Here is a 17,781-nt window from a genome sequence, read left to right on the forward strand (position 1 = left end):
TACACTTTAGCTCTCTCTCTCTCTCTCTCTCTCTCTCCTCCCCAAGTTATATTGGGGAAATCAGTTCTTTGAAAGATATCTGCTTCCCGGCTTGGGAGATTTGACCCATTTTGGGCCTTTTGGCAACCTTCTTCCCGGTTTGCGAGGGAATATATATATGCTGCCAATAGAAAAGGGCAAACAAACAACTCGGGACATTTTAATGCATCTGCTTAATGGGCTATCGGGGCCGGGCGAGCTACCCCAAGATTTGTCGGGCCTTTCCTTCCAAAGTTAGAGAGAGAGAGAGAGAGAGGAGAGAGAAGAAGAAGTAGATGAAGAAGGCAACCTTCTTCCTTAATGTTAAGTAGAGCATTTCTAAAGGACAAGTCGATAAACATTGTAGAGTTTGTGCCACTACAAGGAATCTTCCCTACTTGAATAGCTAAAAATTTTGTTATCATTAGCACAAGATAAGATAAACAAAGCATCAAAATTTAGGGGTTTTAATCGTTCAACCCACCTCATAAACTTTATTATAATTTGTAGAGTTGGAACAGTAAGTAACAAGTGAGGAAATGAAACAAAATTAAGAGGGTAGTGAATGATATGTGAAGGTGTTGTAAATAAAACCCAAAAAATTATTAAAAGCCCATGAGATGGAGTAAACAACTGAACTTTTGTTAGTGTTAGCAGTATTGCCCATATCTTTAGGTTGCTTGATTAGTAGGCCATTAATCAGTAGGTAAAATCAATTATGTACAAGAACTTAAAAGGAAGCAATTGAAAGAGGGAGCTTAATTAGTTTCATTCATAAAAACAGAACAATCCACATATTAATTATGTATTTTTGCCAGCAAACCAGGATGTAATAATCTACTCTTGGTCACTCCAGATATAGAGAGAAGATCTCAACATATTTGATAATTAATTAGCTAGTCGTTTAACACTTGAAGTTGACACCCCTTAATATGTGAGATACACGGTAACCTCCAGCAAAGTTTCTTCTCCATCGGTTGTTTGCTGGTTGGCATTGATAATAGTCTTCAGCGTTGCGTATCCTTTGGCATTTACGTACATTGCGGTGAATGCTATGGTCTGGCTACTGCCGTCCTCCGAGCTGGTCACATAGAACCCTTGTAACTTTCCAACCATGCCAGACCCAAGTTCATGTCCTTCGGTCAGCTCGTCGTCGATCACTGTCATCGTCCCGAACATAAGTTTCTGGATGGTGGTCCCTGCGGGAAGCTGGACTCCATTCACCAGAGGGACCCCGAAACCACCATTGTTGCCATTGTTCTGAATGGCAGTGGATGTGCTGCTGCCAAGGCCAGCGAGGAATGGAATGTTGTTGCTGTTGTTGATAATTCCTCTGTTGTCGTTGCCGAGGGGAACGCCGTTGTTGACAGGGAGAATGGCACCGTTGGGCCTTGCAAAGGGGACTTGACCGTTCAGCGCCGGGTTGTTCACAATTTCAGTCACGGCAGGGCTGAGGGGTTTGACCCACCAAATCTGTGTGCATTGATGAAGGGTTTTTTGGCAGCATCCTGTTGTTCGGACTACTTCCAAGTGGCTGATGACTAGAGGCCAAAGTGGAGGACTTTTGTTGGATGAAGATTTGAATGTCGAGCTGGAGGTAGATTGGGTGCCGAGCTAGGTTGATTGCTGAGCTAAGTAGCTCTTCAAAGAAAATTGCAAAGAATCAATGTTAGAGGACCAGGGTGGCTAACCCAGCAAAATCGCTTTAATGATTAAGTTAGTACTCTCGTAGTAGATCGTGAGCTAAAAAATCATAAAGTATGAGTGCTAGAATGTGCTAGGAGTGTCGGGATATGCATACCAAATTTGTTGGCGAGCACAACTCGCAGGTCGCCTCATGGACCTCAGTCAAGTCGGCAAGCCCTCGAGGGAGGTCACTCCTCACATCGAAGTCACATCGTCCAGTGACAAGGTGCTAAAGGTCGCCCTAGACGAGGTGCTCCTATGTTACGGTCTAACACAGGCTTAGCCTTGCCTACGCTTGGCAAGTCTACATTAAGAGACATCACCATCATTTTCGCCTGTAACGTTTATTGGAGAATTGATGTTATCTTTAGGCAAACCACTAAAAGCTTAACGTACTCTTTGAGGAGGGGTGGTTGACCTCATTGGGTGCCAAACCTTGGCACTCCTAGACCATCATCCCTTGTGGGGCGGCCCTGGTTAATGGCTAGCATGGATACCAGGGTTCCTCTTGAGCGCACACATGCTCATGGGGACAATGCATGGACCGACACTTCACTGTCAACACTCAAGGGAGGCTTAGCATGCGGGCCTGAGTCAAGTATGACCCTTCACCACGCCAGCCCCTTGCCTAAGATGAATGAGCTATCTCGTTGCCCCTAGCGCACAGGTGTGTTCCGACCCAAGCGGTTGCCTCTCAACATGGCACACAGGTGCCCACATCATCGGCATACAGGAGACCCATCACATCGGTTCCCAATCAGCTCCCATCGGCGCCTAGTCGCCTCACATCATGGCCTTCCCCCTTTAGCACGTAAGAGGCGCCTCCCATGGACCGGCCCGAGCCAACCGAGTGCCCCGGCCATGCAACTTGAGGTCATGATCCAGTGCTACTGACCTTGGTGGAGCCACCTCATCGGGCAACTCCTAGCCTCCAAGCACACAAAGGCTTGTCCTGGCCTGCCTTGGCCTGGACGTCGCATGGGTTCCTTTCGCTGTACAACTACTCCCGTGACAGTTGGCATCAGAGCAAGCTAGCCAATTGCTGCTGCAGTTGGCATCACAACATATTAGCACAGAGCCAGTTGAAGCGGTCATCACAAAAAGCAGCACATCGTGGGGTGCGGTCCCTAGGCATTTCCACTTGGGTTCAAGCAAGATTTCACATCAGGCCTGGTAAGAGGCCATTCATCGTGTCCCCATTCCAATGACCCCAAAATAGCGCCCTTGTGGGGGCAGACACATTGGTTGCTGTGTTCATGTGGGGTCAAATGCGTGAGCCTTTTTGTGGAAGGCATACTGTGGCGGTTTGAGTGGGGGAGTGTCATGCTTCCTCACGGACATTAGTTGCTGTTCATTTAGTGAGTTGTGAGTGATGCGCTTACATCTTGGTTTCATGACGGATGAGGCATTGTTCCGTAGCTTTGTCTGAGGCACTATTGAGGCGTGGACAACAATCCGAAATTGGTTGGCATCGATAGTTGGTCAAGGAATATCACTAAGGTGGTAGTTTTGCATCATGGGTCCTCGGTTGAAGCCACAATATTGGAATGATAGGAATGTGGGTACACTAGCCGTTGTAGCATGGCGGCCCTATACTGACAATGCATTAGAGGACATGCTCAATTCATCAACAAGTGAAACATTCGCAGCAACAACATACATCACAAGGCGAGTGCATGTTCAGCAACATCATGGGTAAAAGTTGCCACTACTCGCACACAAAGCGGTCAGATCTCCTTGAGGCAACAGCACATTGGGGCCCCCTCGGAGCAAAGATGTAGCCCGAACCGGCGAGGTGAAGTGTAGTTTCGAGGGTCAACAGAGCATAAGCCATGGCTAGGTTTGAGTAACCCGAACACAGCGAGGCAAAATTTGCAAGCCAGCATAGTGAAAGGGTACACCCAGGACACACGCCAACAGCTGGAGTAGACCTATTACATCGTGTTCGGTAGCACCACCGAAAAGCTACCAAGAAGACAGTTGAGCCTTGAGGTCAAGATGATACATGGGGTAGACCTCTGCGAAGCACACACATCCAATTTCTTCGAGGGCCCTTCTCACACATTTCGACGGCATAGCCATTGCGCGGTTTGAGTAACCTCAACACAGGGGGTGAAGTCCAGGCAGGCTGGCATGGTGAAATGGTTCCGTCCCCATAAATGGACACTAATATAGGCGAGACCCGGGTTGGCCAAGCGAGCCCAGGAACTGGCAAACAAGTGGATGGCACAGGACACAGACACCCATTCACGAGAAGAGCCACTGTCGAGGACGACAATGGAATGAATGGGGGAGCCTGTTACGGTCTGAAACAGGCTTAGCCTTGCCTACGCTTGGCAAGCTTACGTTAAGGGACATCACCGTCATTTTCTCCTGTAAGATTTTTGGGAGAATTGATGTTATCTTTAGGTTGACCACCAAAATCTAATGTACTCTTTGATGAGGGGTGGTCGACCTCCTTGGGTGCTTAACCTTGGCACTCCTAGACCATCATCCCTTGCGTGGCAGCCCTGGTTAATGGCTAGCATGGCTACTAGGTTCCTCATGGGCACACACATGCTCATGGGGACAGTGCATGGACTGGCACTGCGCTACCGACACTCAAGGGAGACTTGGCATGTGGGCCTGACTCAAGTATAACCCTTCACCATGCCAGCCCCTTGCCTAAGCTGAATAAGATATCCCGTTGCCTTAGCGCACGGGTGTGTTCCGGACCAAGCGGTTGCATCTCAACATGGCACACAAGTGCCCACATCATCGGCATACAGGAGACCCATCACATCGGTTCCCAGTCAGCTCTCATCGGTGCCTAGTCACCTCACATTAGGGCCTTCCCCTTTTAGCACGTAAGAGGCACCTCCCATGGACCGACCAAAGCCGACCGAGTGCCCCGGCCATGCGATTTGAGGTCATGATCCAGTGCTACTGACCTTGGTGGAGCCACCTCATCGGGGCAACTCCTAGCCTCCAAGCACACAAAGGCTTGTCCTGGACTGCCTTGGCCTAGACGCCGCACGGGTTCCTTCCACTGTAGAACTATCCCCATGCCGCCTAGCCGGCCTAAGTTGTGGTTGAAGTTGCTAGGTTGGCAATAAAGGCAGGTTGCTAGGTCGGGGCGAAGACGAATTACGATCTGGGACTCCAAATCATCGCCTAGGTGGCGTCTGAGTGTCGTCCAGCTGTTTTGGGATGTCATGTGTCACAATGTCATTGGAGAGCTAAATCCACCCTCATCATGCATGAAGAATGATAATGGATGGTGGGGATCCGTATTGGCGATGGTGGCACTTGTTGTAGTTGCAGCCGCCGCTGCACCTGGTGGTGTTTCAACAGGAATGGTTGCCGGAGCAGGGGGTTGCTCGTCAAGGATTCGAGTCGAGGTAGAGCATGTCACGGTGAGGGCTACAAGAAGTAAGTAGGCAGCTGCTTTGAGTGTGCTGCAAATGAGAATGAGCGAGGGTGCTTCAGTATGTTATGCCTATATAGTGGCGAAAATGAATGAAAAGAACTTAGGCTATGTTTGGTTTGAAAGAAAAGGTTGGGAAGGGAAGGAAAAGATAGGGAAATTGGAGTTGGTGGCTTGGTGCTTGGGATTCCTGTAGTGTGTTAGTTAGAAACCTAAACGACTAATTAATGACCCAATAGAGACGTTAGTCAGAACCTACGAGTTGTTCGCCAGTTTACATGGATATTTTAACAAGACAAGACAAATAATTTCATTCGGAGTGACATGTTTTTTCCCCTGATGTTTTTGATAGATACCAAAAGACCTCCACTAATTAAATTGATACACTTGAGAAAAATGAGAAAATTATGAACACGCTAGTGTTTGGGAGAAAAATCACATCAACTGGTGGTGTTTGGTTTAAAACACTGGTGGTATGTTCAAATTTCATTGGTCGAATGAAATTTTCAACCTCTCAAGATATTAGAAAACTTTGGCTGTTTGGAACAGCCTGAGTTGTTCATGTGCATAGGGGATAAATGAATATTTGCAATCAATACTCTTTTGATTAAAAACACAAACAAGGGACTAAATGGGGTCAGGTGTCATGTGCACAAAGCCCCCAAACAGCCAAAGTTTTATCCCCATAAATTGTTGAAAACGGTGAGTTCTTACTTATATTACCTGACCAAGGAATATAAGCAAACCTAACCACATTGGAGCTTTTTTTTCTTTTCTATATGCTGTATATTAATCTGTCTCTGAACTCTGATTAGAAAATGAAAACCCACCCATAGAACACAGAAGGTAATCAAAGTGCTCGTTCAGATCAACTGCCAATGCATCTTTTTGGCGAGGATTTCCCGAGAGATCAGTGAGGTCATGTGAGAGTGCGTTGGCCTTTCTCACTCGTATCATAGGCCATTGCCTACCGAAAATAAAAAAGAATTAAATATTTAAACTTTGCTTTAATTGGTCATTCTTCGTTTCTGAGAATATGATGATATACGATATGCTTTTTCCTGTTCGGATAATCATTTCTTCTTAATAAGATCTGGTCATCGAGGAAAAGCTGGGTGATACATTGATTTTGATGCATTATGGTTGGATGGCTTCATGGAAAGGAGGAAAGTTGTTTCATGGATAGGACAAAGGTATGGAGTGGAATTGTGGAAGAAATCTGGTAACATTTCCACGGACCCACTCAATCCCTGCCTGACAGTCCACGACTCCAAAGACCCAGATTACCACCTCGATAGAAGAGAAGAATAAGAAAACGATCAGCCCCCGGATCTGGCGTCGAAATTCAACTTAACTTAGAATTCTCTTGTTTATTTATTCTCTTCAAAATTCGTATCTCATTTCGGTAAATGTATGATTTTCTTCTCTTTTAATCGGTCTACAAGTAGCAGTTTTCGCCGTGGCCTTCCTTTACAGGATTACAAGTTCTCCTACCAACTCATCTAGCAACAACTTCTCTATTTCTGTACCCACTGCATCTATGTCATCTCCAAGGTCCAACCATGTCATCTTCCCCAGCGCTTTGTCTGGTGAATCCACACCCACATCTCTTTCCCGGCTAACCAGCATCTTCCACAACTCCTCAGCAAGTGAGTGTCTATCCCACCCAAAGGAACCCTTTTTCATCAATGATTTCACCCACGGGTGTGGGTCCATGAACGCGCAGCACATCTCCATCAACCCCGCATTTATACGATCAAATAGCAGCCTCCTTTCTGACCTCAGCCATGTCTGTTCCTCATACTTCTTTTCTAACTTCTCGAACACCGTAGGGAAAATTGGGCATTCCCAGGAGTACCACATTGACGGGATAATTTCACGGTCCACATCATAAAAACCCGAGTCTGTTAACACATCAACTAGGTAAGAGAAGTTTCTGTTCACTTCAGTTCTCAACGCTCTGGCAGTTTTTTCCTTCTCTGCAAGAACACTGAAGGATACCTCTCCAGTCTCTTCATCACTTGGGACAATTATTCCAAGTCCTTCTGTGTATGCATCTGATGACTCCAACTTGAGAAGTTGAAGCTGCAGACGAAGCCCTGCCACAAAGAACTCATACGGACTAATTAACATGACGCGATGGTTAAAGTTGTTCGGGAAAATCGTGAACAAAAGAACAATAACTAATTCAAATAAACTAACCATGGAGGTCAGCACTGATCCTCTCGAAGCATTCAGAACCAGATGATGTCTCTTCCACAAATGGTGGTTCAAGAACTGAAACAGGACTAGTTTGATCAGTCCCTTTGGGGCTTACAGGAGACTTTGTTTCCTTTACAGGACACTGAAGTGAACCTCCTTTGATAAGCCTACTGGACGATTCCTGAAATAATATGACATATGACAGATCATTATTGGAAGAAAAAATATGTGTACAAAAATATGGAATCACAAATAGATTTCATCCAACAGGAAATTATAAGCATCCCAGGGAAAATATCAACTTGAAAGCCCAAATAAGAAGACACCATACTGTTTGAAAGGTGAAGTGCAACAAATAACCAAATGACTAAAATAGAAGACCAAAACACGTATATTAAGGGCCTGTTTGGCGTGTCTTTTTGAGAAGATCTTGTAGCTCTGACAGTCAAAAGACGTATTGAGCTTTTGACATAAGATCTGTGCAGCCCGAAGACAGTTTGGCAGACGCACATCTTTCTGTGCATCTGCCCGCGTCTTTCCATGCGAGATTAAAATGCGAAAGACGCGAAAAGCTTCCGAAATCAGCCCGAAATGGGCTTCTCGTGTCTTTTCGGTACACTGTCTTTTGGTGGCTAGATCTTCCGTGAGCCAAACAGGAATTGACCGAAAATCTGTCTTCCCAGCTTGTAAACAGCCAAAAGATTGCACGGAAAGACATGCCAAACGGGCCCTAAATAGTTTCCCTTTAGTAAAATCAACCACCAGAAAAAGAACCCTCTATCATGATAATCAATAACCAAAAATATCTCTTAGTGATAATCCCTACGGTACCTTTGGAAAGCATGCTGATATTGTCTAGAGATAAAGTTCGTCCAAGGGAGAAAGAACTATATAATCATCTTATCAAAAAAAGAAAGAAAAAAAAGAACTACATGAACTTTTTTTTTGACAAACAGAACTATATGATCTGCACATTCATCGAGCATTAATCAGACATTAAACAGGTGTATGAAATAAAATTTATCTATGAAATCCAAGAAGATTGCTTTCACAACCTTGGGACAAAGCCCCTTAGAAGAGTGGAATTCAAGATTTCTAATGTCGATTGTAGAAGAAGGATCAGGAACTCTGAAATGGATTATATTTTGTTAGGATTAAAACGGGTATAGGTTTTCGTGTTAGCAAGGTGGCTAATGGGTCAGATTTAGATAGTCTCTCAATAGTTTTAACTTTCTTATGAATTAAATTATCCAATTTAAGTACTGCCAAACGTGAAGATGCAAAGTTGTGTTTAATCAGAATAGCCGAAGGGAAAAAGTAGATCTTAAACTGGAGAAGAAAATATCCTGAACATAACAAATTTGAGCTAAAATATGTTAAGTATGTCAATATGTCATACAAGTGCAACTAACAGAATACCCCAAAAGGCAAAAGCTAACTACGCTAATAGCATTTGTTGATCTATGACCTGTAGATGGCCTTATGAATCATGACCTAATTTCTTTAAAATTTATCCGAGGGGTGATCATTTTCAGCCCGGCCCGGCCCAGCCCAGCCCAGCCTGTATCAGAGGTCCAGAAATTTTCAGGCCAGGCCAGGACCCAATATTATACTTTAGGCCTGGACAGGGCCACAATATATTTATGCATTGTATATATGGATTTTATACATGTATATGTGCGCAATTTTATATTATTATGTTATAGATATATAGATATTAAAATATGACAATATTATATAATATTTAATATTCATATAAAGAATAATATGCATTTTATACACCTCACATGCTATATAATTTATATATCTATTATAATGTATTTAAATTCATAGGGATAAATAATCCGGGAGCATAATTCTCAATTTCCAAGAACAGTAACAAAAACAAATTTAATGTTTGTATAATAATCATGTATTCATGTCAATTACAACTATCTCACTTTCAAACGTCACGTCAAATAAAATTTAAAGTAGAAACCAATGGGATGATTTTGGCTATTCTCGTCTCACTTCCTTTAGTGCGTATCTCCCCTTCAGTTTTACATACTATTGGCTCCTCTCTCAAATACTCAACATAAATCATAAAATTATATGGTTAGTATAAATATTAAAATTAGAAGTTAGAGCTTGAATGTATACATTACTAAACTGCGAATGTCCCTTAAACCTCATAAAATGTGGAGTGAAACATAATTTTACAATATACATTATCAGTTTCTAATCATCATTTTACAATATGATTTACTGTTGAAGCTTCCTATGTTGGATATCAATAATGGAATGTACCTAAATCAGACATAGATTACTTGCATGATTGGAAATTAATATTTATAATCCAACATATGTTTCTCCATGTATTAGAACTAATCTGACTCCGAGGCACAAACCAGCACCCAAGTCCATGTAACAGCACTGTAGATATAGGGTAGTTTAGCCATTCACAATAAGAACAATCATGCATATTTACATGGGTGCTAATCTAAATAAGAGATTAAAAATTAAAAGTAGAATAGCATAGGAAGGAACAAGCTGAACTGGAAATCAAATATCCAAAGCAAGGAAACACAACATGATAATAAAAAATCAGTAGTAATAATATATAATGAAAGAAAGGGTACACAAACCTCTGCAATTGTTTCATTTGTATCATGAGAAAAAAAATCTCTTTCTTTCTCCAATACAGTAGAAGCTGATGGACTGAGTGGTTGCTCTATTTCTTCAGGGGTACCAGAAGGCAAGGATGCAACCACAGGCTCAACTACCACTTCCTCAACAACTGTCCTTTTATCTGAGACATCACTGACCAATGGCCCAGGAGCAATAGTTTTTTGTTCAGCTACTGTATGATTGTTCCCCAGTTCATCCAGGCTGATATGAATTTCTTGTACCCTGTCATCACTTTCCCCAGATGTCACAGGAGAAGCCTGAGATTTTTTACTTCTGGAGCTGAGATTTCTAAACAAGGAATATTCTTCTTGATTGGAGCTTCCCTTTCTTGACCTGTGGGTGCTTTGATTGATGGTATCCTTTGGCATCAAACACCCATCCACATGACCAGCAGGATTTGTTATAGTCTCTTTTGGTACCAAAGACCTATCCCCACTGGCAGCAGGTCTATTTCTTACACTCAACATCGGACTTTCAAAAGTAGTAGAAGCTGGAACAGATCTGGACCTTGGCAAACTTCTGACAAACCCATCCTTCCAACCATCTCTACTGCTAATGCCCAAAGGACTGGCCCACATTGCAAGTCTATCAAAATTTAAGGTCACTGGCACAGTTTCCCTGTCAGGCACAGCAAGCATTTCACCCAAAGTACTGCCACTACCAACCAGTCCCACCTCTTGAAACCTATGAGTCATTTTCCACCGCTCTGAAAGTCGTTTCTTGGCCTCCCTGGTTACAGATGACTCGGTTGAATAGGAGGGTGAAGGGCTACATCTGCTTGTACATTCAGGGAAGTACCTAGAAATTGGTGTCATGACCTCAAATTCATTTTCAGAATCATTTCCTGACATGCTATATGAGCTTTCATCTCCCACATACCCTCTGAAACCTGAGCTTGGTACCTTTATAGAACCACTATTGACACTGTGCCTCATTTCCCTAGTGATTTCTTTAGCAAGTTCTCTGGAACGTCTAGTCCTATGCCTCAAAAATTCTACATTGGTTGATGTGTTCTTCCTTTCCCGAACTTCTGCAAATAATTCCATATTTTCCAATCTTTGAAACTCTCTATGCTTCCTAAAGTCTGGTTGAAAACCTCCAGAAGAATTTGGTGACGAGAGAGACTGTTCCGTATTTGGTATCTTCCCGAGGTTTGGCTTCAGAACAACAATTCGTGTAGGAAGAAGACAAGTTTCATCACTTCCTTGAGATTGGGGATATGATAACTTGTAAGAATTATAAATATTAGGTCTACCGTGGCAGTGTGTAAAATGAGCTCTACCGTGCCTGAAATGAGAGTCCATGGCACCCCACTGTACAGCTTTCTTCCCTGATTCACTGTAAAGATCATTGTTTTCATTCTTTGGAGCATTTGATGATTTTAAGACTGTTATGTGACCTGCTGGAGGAGTATGTGGCACACCCTTCAGATCATGGAGATGTTTTGTGAACAAAGAATCTGGTTCTTGGAGGAACTTCAGAAAGAGATCTTTATTGGAATCTAGTACTTCTAATGCATCATGAAATTCCTTTGAGTGTTGAAGTTTTTCATTGGTCGAGAGACGTTTTGCATCCATGAACTTCTCCCGTATGAGTGCCATTTTTTCATCGGTTTGCTTAAAGTTTGCCTTCCCCTTCTGAACAGTTGGATTGCTTTTTTTTGACATTTTGGATGTTTCTAAGACTTCAAATACATCCTTGAATTCTTGCTGCTTATTACTATCCATTCTAAATGATTGCACATTGTATGGTGGGCTTTTTTCGTGCAACCCAATAGATGCTGTTTTCTGGAGATAGTTTTCTGAAAATTTTTTCTGTTGTTTACGGACAGGCTGTGGAGAAGGCATTGCATCAAGGCCCATCAGTCTTGCAATAACACTTGGTGGCCGTCGCCTTGATTCCATTTCTTTGGACAATTCGTCAGCCAGCAGCTTCTTTATTGGGGTTCCACCAGATTGTTTCAAAGAACCCTTCCTCAACTCAAGCCCGTACTAAACAAGAAAAAACATAAAGTTGCAGAAAAATTATACCATTAAGATTTGGTACAAAAAGCAGAATTCACATAAATGAGCCTATAGCGATGCTTGATTGTTAACAAAAACAGGAAAAAAATGAATTATACTAAATAATTCCAACAAGCACAAGCAGTGAATCTTCTTACAAGGCCTTGTTCGGAAAGATCACTACTGCAAGAACTGGAATCAGATGCCGCCTTCAAAGTGTCTACCAGTTTCTGGTTCTGCACATTTGCTGGAAAAGTATCCCAAGGATATCAAGGTGAATTTTCCAAGAGAAAATATGTAAAATACAAATGAAACTAAATGAACAATCACCTTCCAGTAAATTGATCACAAAACAACAAGTTCAACCCAGGAAATAGTCAGAAGAATGTCTGAACTCTCAACTCAAAGACGTGACATAAATAATCTACAACAGGAACTAGCATGCTTTGAGTGATAATTAATGATATAAACAATCTAAAATAGGAAATAACATGCCTTGACAATTTCATTCCTCCTCCAAAAAAGGAATTCTAATTCCAAGCTGATCTCAACTCTAAACCTATATATATTTCACGGAAATAGTAGACCAAATAATAAAACTAAAAAAGGAAATGTAAAACTGGAGGAAAAATAAAACAAGGATGAAACAAAAATAACAGATGAGATCTTTCTCATAAAAACTATAGGCCAACATCTAGAAAATAGCGGAGAGAACTAGAAGTCAATCGAAAAAAAAAATCCGCAAGCGAAAGAATAGAATGCCAAATGCATAAAAAAGAATAAGTTTATGAGGGAAAAAAAAAAAAAAAAGTAATCATTAATCACTGCAATCATATCCCATCATAACACAAGATTCATTACAACTAGACACAATAACGCTAATACCCACCATAACAAAACGTCCACCGCATAAATTACAATGGAAGCAAAGCCTACTTTAACATCACCAGAAGAAACCCAAAACTCGACGGGAATGATGAATTCAAAATTCCTTAAAACGTACGAATGGCAAAAAACGGAAGTAAGCAGAAAGATAAAGAACAGAAAAAGAAGACCGACAGAGAACCGATGCCTGACCTTCGTTGAGAACTCTCTCCGTCAGGACAAGATTAATGTCGGATTTCTGATCAGAGATGTTTCTGAGCGTCACCGCACATCCGTGATATGGTTTCCCCTTACCAAACGATCTTTTCTGCTGAAATCCCTCCATTTTCAGGCATACAACTACAAAAGCAGAACCGCAGGATAGGAACCCAGATGGTATATCCCGGAATAACACGCCGATCTCAACAGAAAAAGCCCGGAACGATAGCAGGAAATCATGATAAGAAACCCTCGATTTTTATCTTTACTTATAAATCCAGAGGGGAAAAAAAGACGGAGAAAACCCGTATCTCGTAATTAACCATGTAGATACAAAGGATCGGAAATCTACTGTGAAGTGTAGAGAAATGAAGTGGGTTAGAGACGACGATGAATAGAAGAAACTGATGAGAAAGCAAGAAAAGCTCCCTCTCCTCCTTCCCTGTGTCTGTGTGGTTCAATTTTACTTTTTGAAACTGTGACACGTAACGGCGGGCATTAATTTCTCTCTCTCTTAAAGAACAGTATTTGAACTTTCAAAATGGAGATACCTATTCTCCCTATACACTTGCCTGACCATTGCGCGGGCAAAAAAACACCCTCTCGTCGACCTGTGAGAAACTTGCCACGTCAGAAACCCTATTTTGCGAGACGGATGAAGGCCGAATCAGTCCCCATAATGTCCCACGGTACATCTCCGCCGTGTATTAGAAGCATCTCCCGATGATATCATCATTCCGGATATTATCATCGGGAGATGTTATCAATACATGGCGGGGATGTGCTGTGGACGTTGTGGATGCTGATTTGAACTGCATTCTGGTCATGCAGAGAGAAAGTTGCAACGTGTGCATAACCGTCCGATCGCAAACAACGGCCTTTATGCCACAGACAAATGTTAGTCACGGGCCGGCCTGAGAAGTTAAAAAGCTAAACATGAGTCGCGGTCCATTACCCTCAACGATTTTTCTGGTCCCGACTCGTCCTCTCTCTCCGATGGAAAGACGTGACAAATCCAGACCATTCATCTGACAGCCGAGGGTCTACAGACTACAGTATTCCGGAGGGGGATAGCCGATAGCAGCCGTTGAGAATTTTCTCTCGTCGGGAGACTCAAATTCCTGCTGGGCGCTGGAGAAGGTGGGGCAGGGAGACATTTTTGTTTGGATTGGGGAGGACGACGACGACGACGACGAGGCGGCTTGGTTTTCGAGGAATTTTGTCCTTGTCTCGGCATGTTGGCGGACTCTGGCCGGTTCCGTGCGCGTGGGACCTTCGATCCGGCTCAGTATCCTCCGCTTCCCGTACAGGATTCGAGCACCGGAACCGGAACACGGGGTCCTGGTTCAACTATTCAGTAATCAAACTTGGGGCCTCTTTGGATAATTGGCTGAAATTACTTATTGCTTTATCCTGTAGTGAGCCAATGAATGTAAAAATCATACACTTAACCCACTTTGGACAGATTCCTTTTGAGTTGTTTTACTTTAGTATGGAGTATGAGTATGGACCCCTTTATTTGTATCTAATTATGGCTCCGCTTGGGAATAGTGTAAATGCTGGTTAGTGTATATGTATGTATTTTGGTTTAATTTTGTTAGTATTAGATAAGAATGCATTGTTTTGGTAAGGACAGTACATACAGCCTTATAGACATATTTGCATCTTGTAAACTTTAGGCTCCATTCGGAACGAGTGTAAATGCAAATATGTAAAGTTCATTCTTGTTCATACAAATGCAAAGTTGGTTTAATTATAATGGATGCAAATACAAATCCTAAAGTATAAATATGCACTGAATCGGCATATAAATGTAAAGTTGGTTTTGTTTTACAATGATAAATTTACTTTCTTGCCAAATGACTTCAGTTGTAATGGATGCAAACATGAATCCTAAGACATAAACCGACATTTGCACTCTTATCAAACAGAACCTTACATTCAAAGTTGATCAATGTTAAAAAGAAGTAAACCTATCAATGCAAAATTAAACCAACTTTGCATTTGGATGGATCAATTTGCACTCTTTCCATATGGTATATATACCATATGAAAGATATATGGTATGTGAAGATATTTTGTGATCAACATAAAGAAAGTTGGACCATCTATTTTTCACTTATCATTATGGTAGGACTTATGATGATAAACAAGTGTTATTAGCTACACTTTTCATTTTATTCAGATTGATTTGGGACAAGAGAGCTTCATCCATTCATGATAAACACTGTATGCCCCCTAATCAATTAATTGACTTTTGAAATACAAATTCCTACACAGAAGGCAGCCAGTTCACAACACTTACAGTCTAATGGAATTTACCTCTCTATGCAAAGCTCTATTAAACTTTCCGTGGATGATTCTTTTCATCCCTCTTCGAGGAAAGCAGCTACAGGTATCATCATTTTTAACAAGGATGATCTTTCATTTCTACTGCAATTCAACATATCAAAGCCAACTGAATGATGGGCCTTGATTCATGGCGTTCAGTAGGCCACAAAATCTTCACATCAAGAAACTATCTTTTCGTGGCTTTTCCTTGACTCAGTAACTACAATATCTACCACAAGCAACTCTGTTTTGGATGGAGGATAGAAGGAGAATATAAATATAAATCATGTGTATAGATCTAAGAATAGAATGGTCCATACTCTAGCTTGCAATGCCAATGGGGATTACGTGGACAGGACCATCAGGTATGTATTGAATGTTTTTCCTAAAAAAATGCATTTGAATTTAATTTTTATGACATGCACATAACCCAAGGTAAGTGCCCTCTTAAGTCACAGGTCACACACGTGTGCAAATAAGGATAAAAGGATAAAGATATAAGTATTAACCTTATGATGTTTGAACTTTTATGACCCACAGAAAAATCAAGGCAAGTATCAATATTATATCGTATTAGTCAAGGCATGTGATATGTGCCCTATCAGTGCAAAATAAGGTGAAGACATAAGTAATCATTATATGAACAAATTTAACTTTTATGATGTAGATAGATAAATAGATATTCATTTGAATTAGTTTACATGAACATCGACCCGTTTCTTTGTATACTTATGGTTCATATAAGTGAGCCTGATAGCGCCCATTTTGTGTCAAAAATAAATGCCAAACGTTCGGGTCATATCCAATTATCCATTCTAGACTCCAAATATTTTGACAAAGATTAAGGGAATGAATGGCCTTTTATGGCTAAACAGAGGGTCCTATACTGAACTGCAAACCCCCTAATGTATTCATAAATAATCTACAATCATTAAGTTTATATTTTGGATGCATGATGCATCTTGATTAGGCTAGTTGTTATAGATATATTCTGGGAATTGTCACTAAGCTTAGAACACTAGTTCTAATGGAAATATATCGATCATAGGAGAATTGTCAAACACCTAAGGCCGTGTTTGGTTGCAGTGCAAATTTTTTTGCACTAAGGAGTGCAAATGTAAAAAAAAAAAAAAATGCAATTTTCTATTTAATTTTGTTTTGGATTTTACTTTATTTTGCTTCATGTCTTAATTTATTTCATTTATACTGCAATCAAATAAAAATAAGCCAGAAGTTACACTCAAATCATTTGCACTACCATGGTTTTGCACCAGTGCAAATTTATTTGCATTGCAACCAAACACATATTTGCATTCATATTCCTTCTAAACTGAGCTAACGTTCATTTAAAGAAAGAAAAAAGATTTAGTGATGCAAATAAATAAAGGGCAAAGGGGGGCAAGTGGCCTGATCCTCAAAAGTATATCATGGTGAACAAAAATTGTTCTAAATACCAGCAAAAACTAAATAACTAAAAATTTAAGTATGTGAGGGTGATAAGCCTTGTTTTAAATTGTTGACCTTTGGACTTGGACCATTTCCCAACTTTTCTTTTTTATCTAAAGTTGACTACTTCCTCTAGAACACCATTTTTAATCAGACCCTACGTGGTTAATATTTTATGTTTGACTCATAATAGGTTATTACCTTAAGGGAAAATTCCCGATCAGTACCATGTACTTTGGCTCGAGTGATAATTTGGTCTCCGAACTTTAAAATGGGACAATCCAGTACACAAATTCTCAAAATGTGACAATCTAGCACCTAAACTTTCAAAATGTGACAATAGGTACCTATCATTAAGCAGTCCGTTAATCAACTGTTAAGTGACATTTGAAAAGTCATAAATGCCCTTCAAATGTTGTCTAATTATCTTTATCAACAATCTAAACGTTGATGAAAAACTGAACAGTCCCAAATCCTAACCTTTTTTATTCAAAAATGTTGGTGATTGTTTACAAGAATCCAGAATTTGGGATTGTTTATTTTATTGTCAATGTTTGGATGGTTGATAAAGAGAATTAGATGGCATTCTTAGGGCATTTTTGACTTTCCAAATGTCACTTAACAGCTGATTAATGGACTGGTTAACAGTAGGTACTAGATTGTCATATTTTAAAAGTTGTGATACTAGATTGTCAAATTTTGAAAGTTTGAGTACTGAATTGATACATTTTAAAGTTCGGGAACCAAATTATCACTCGAGACAAAGTATGGGGCACTGATCAAGAATTTTCCCTTACCTTAATGTTTGTTTTGATATTGTGAAAATGTGAAAGATGCCAAAGAAATACTTGGGTTTTTGCAAGAAAAAAAAAAGATCATTCCCTTGTGAAATATGCCAATCCTCCTTGGGAGTTGGGACTTATCCATTTCTTATAGAAT

The 17,781-nt window shown here is 41.0% G+C and overlaps 1 protein-coding gene and 1 pseudogene across 2 annotated transcripts; both read right to left on the reverse strand.

Moving 5' to 3' along the window:
• Window positions 1-945: 945 nt before the first annotated feature.
• LOC148870129 (dirigent protein 25 pseudogene) lies at window positions 946-6,067 on the reverse strand (annotated as a pseudogene).
• Window positions 6,068-6,454: 387 nt separating this feature from the next.
• LOC148870130 (uncharacterized) lies at window positions 6,455-14,782 on the reverse strand. Of its 2 annotated transcripts, XM_088967316.1 has the most exons (6): window positions 13,060-13,187; window positions 12,313-12,406; window positions 12,141-12,229; window positions 9,937-11,970; window positions 7,313-7,493; window positions 6,455-7,209 (listed from the first exon to the last, which is right to left on the reverse strand). In XM_088967316.1, the coding sequence occupies exons 4-6, from the start codon at window positions 11,881-11,883 to the stop codon at window positions 6,581-6,583; spliced, it is 2,757 nt and encodes a 918-aa protein (XP_088823442.1). In that variant the 5' UTR covers window positions 11,884-11,970; window positions 12,141-12,229; window positions 12,313-12,406; window positions 13,060-13,187; the 3' UTR covers window positions 6,455-6,580. The 2 variants fall into 2 exon arrangements, with proteins under 2 accessions (XP_088823442.1, XP_088823440.1); XM_088967314.1 differs by lacking the exon at window positions 12,313-12,406 and having other exon boundaries at window positions 13,060-14,782.
• Window positions 14,783-17,781: the final 2,999 nt, after the last annotated feature.

The sequence above is a fragment of the Nelumbo lutea genome, chromosome 2, assembly GCF_056320005.1.
Source record: "Nelumbo lutea isolate HS-2025 chromosome 2, American lotus-T2T, whole genome shotgun sequence".
Lineage (NCBI taxonomy): Eukaryota > Viridiplantae > Streptophyta > Magnoliopsida > Proteales > Nelumbonaceae > Nelumbo > Nelumbo lutea.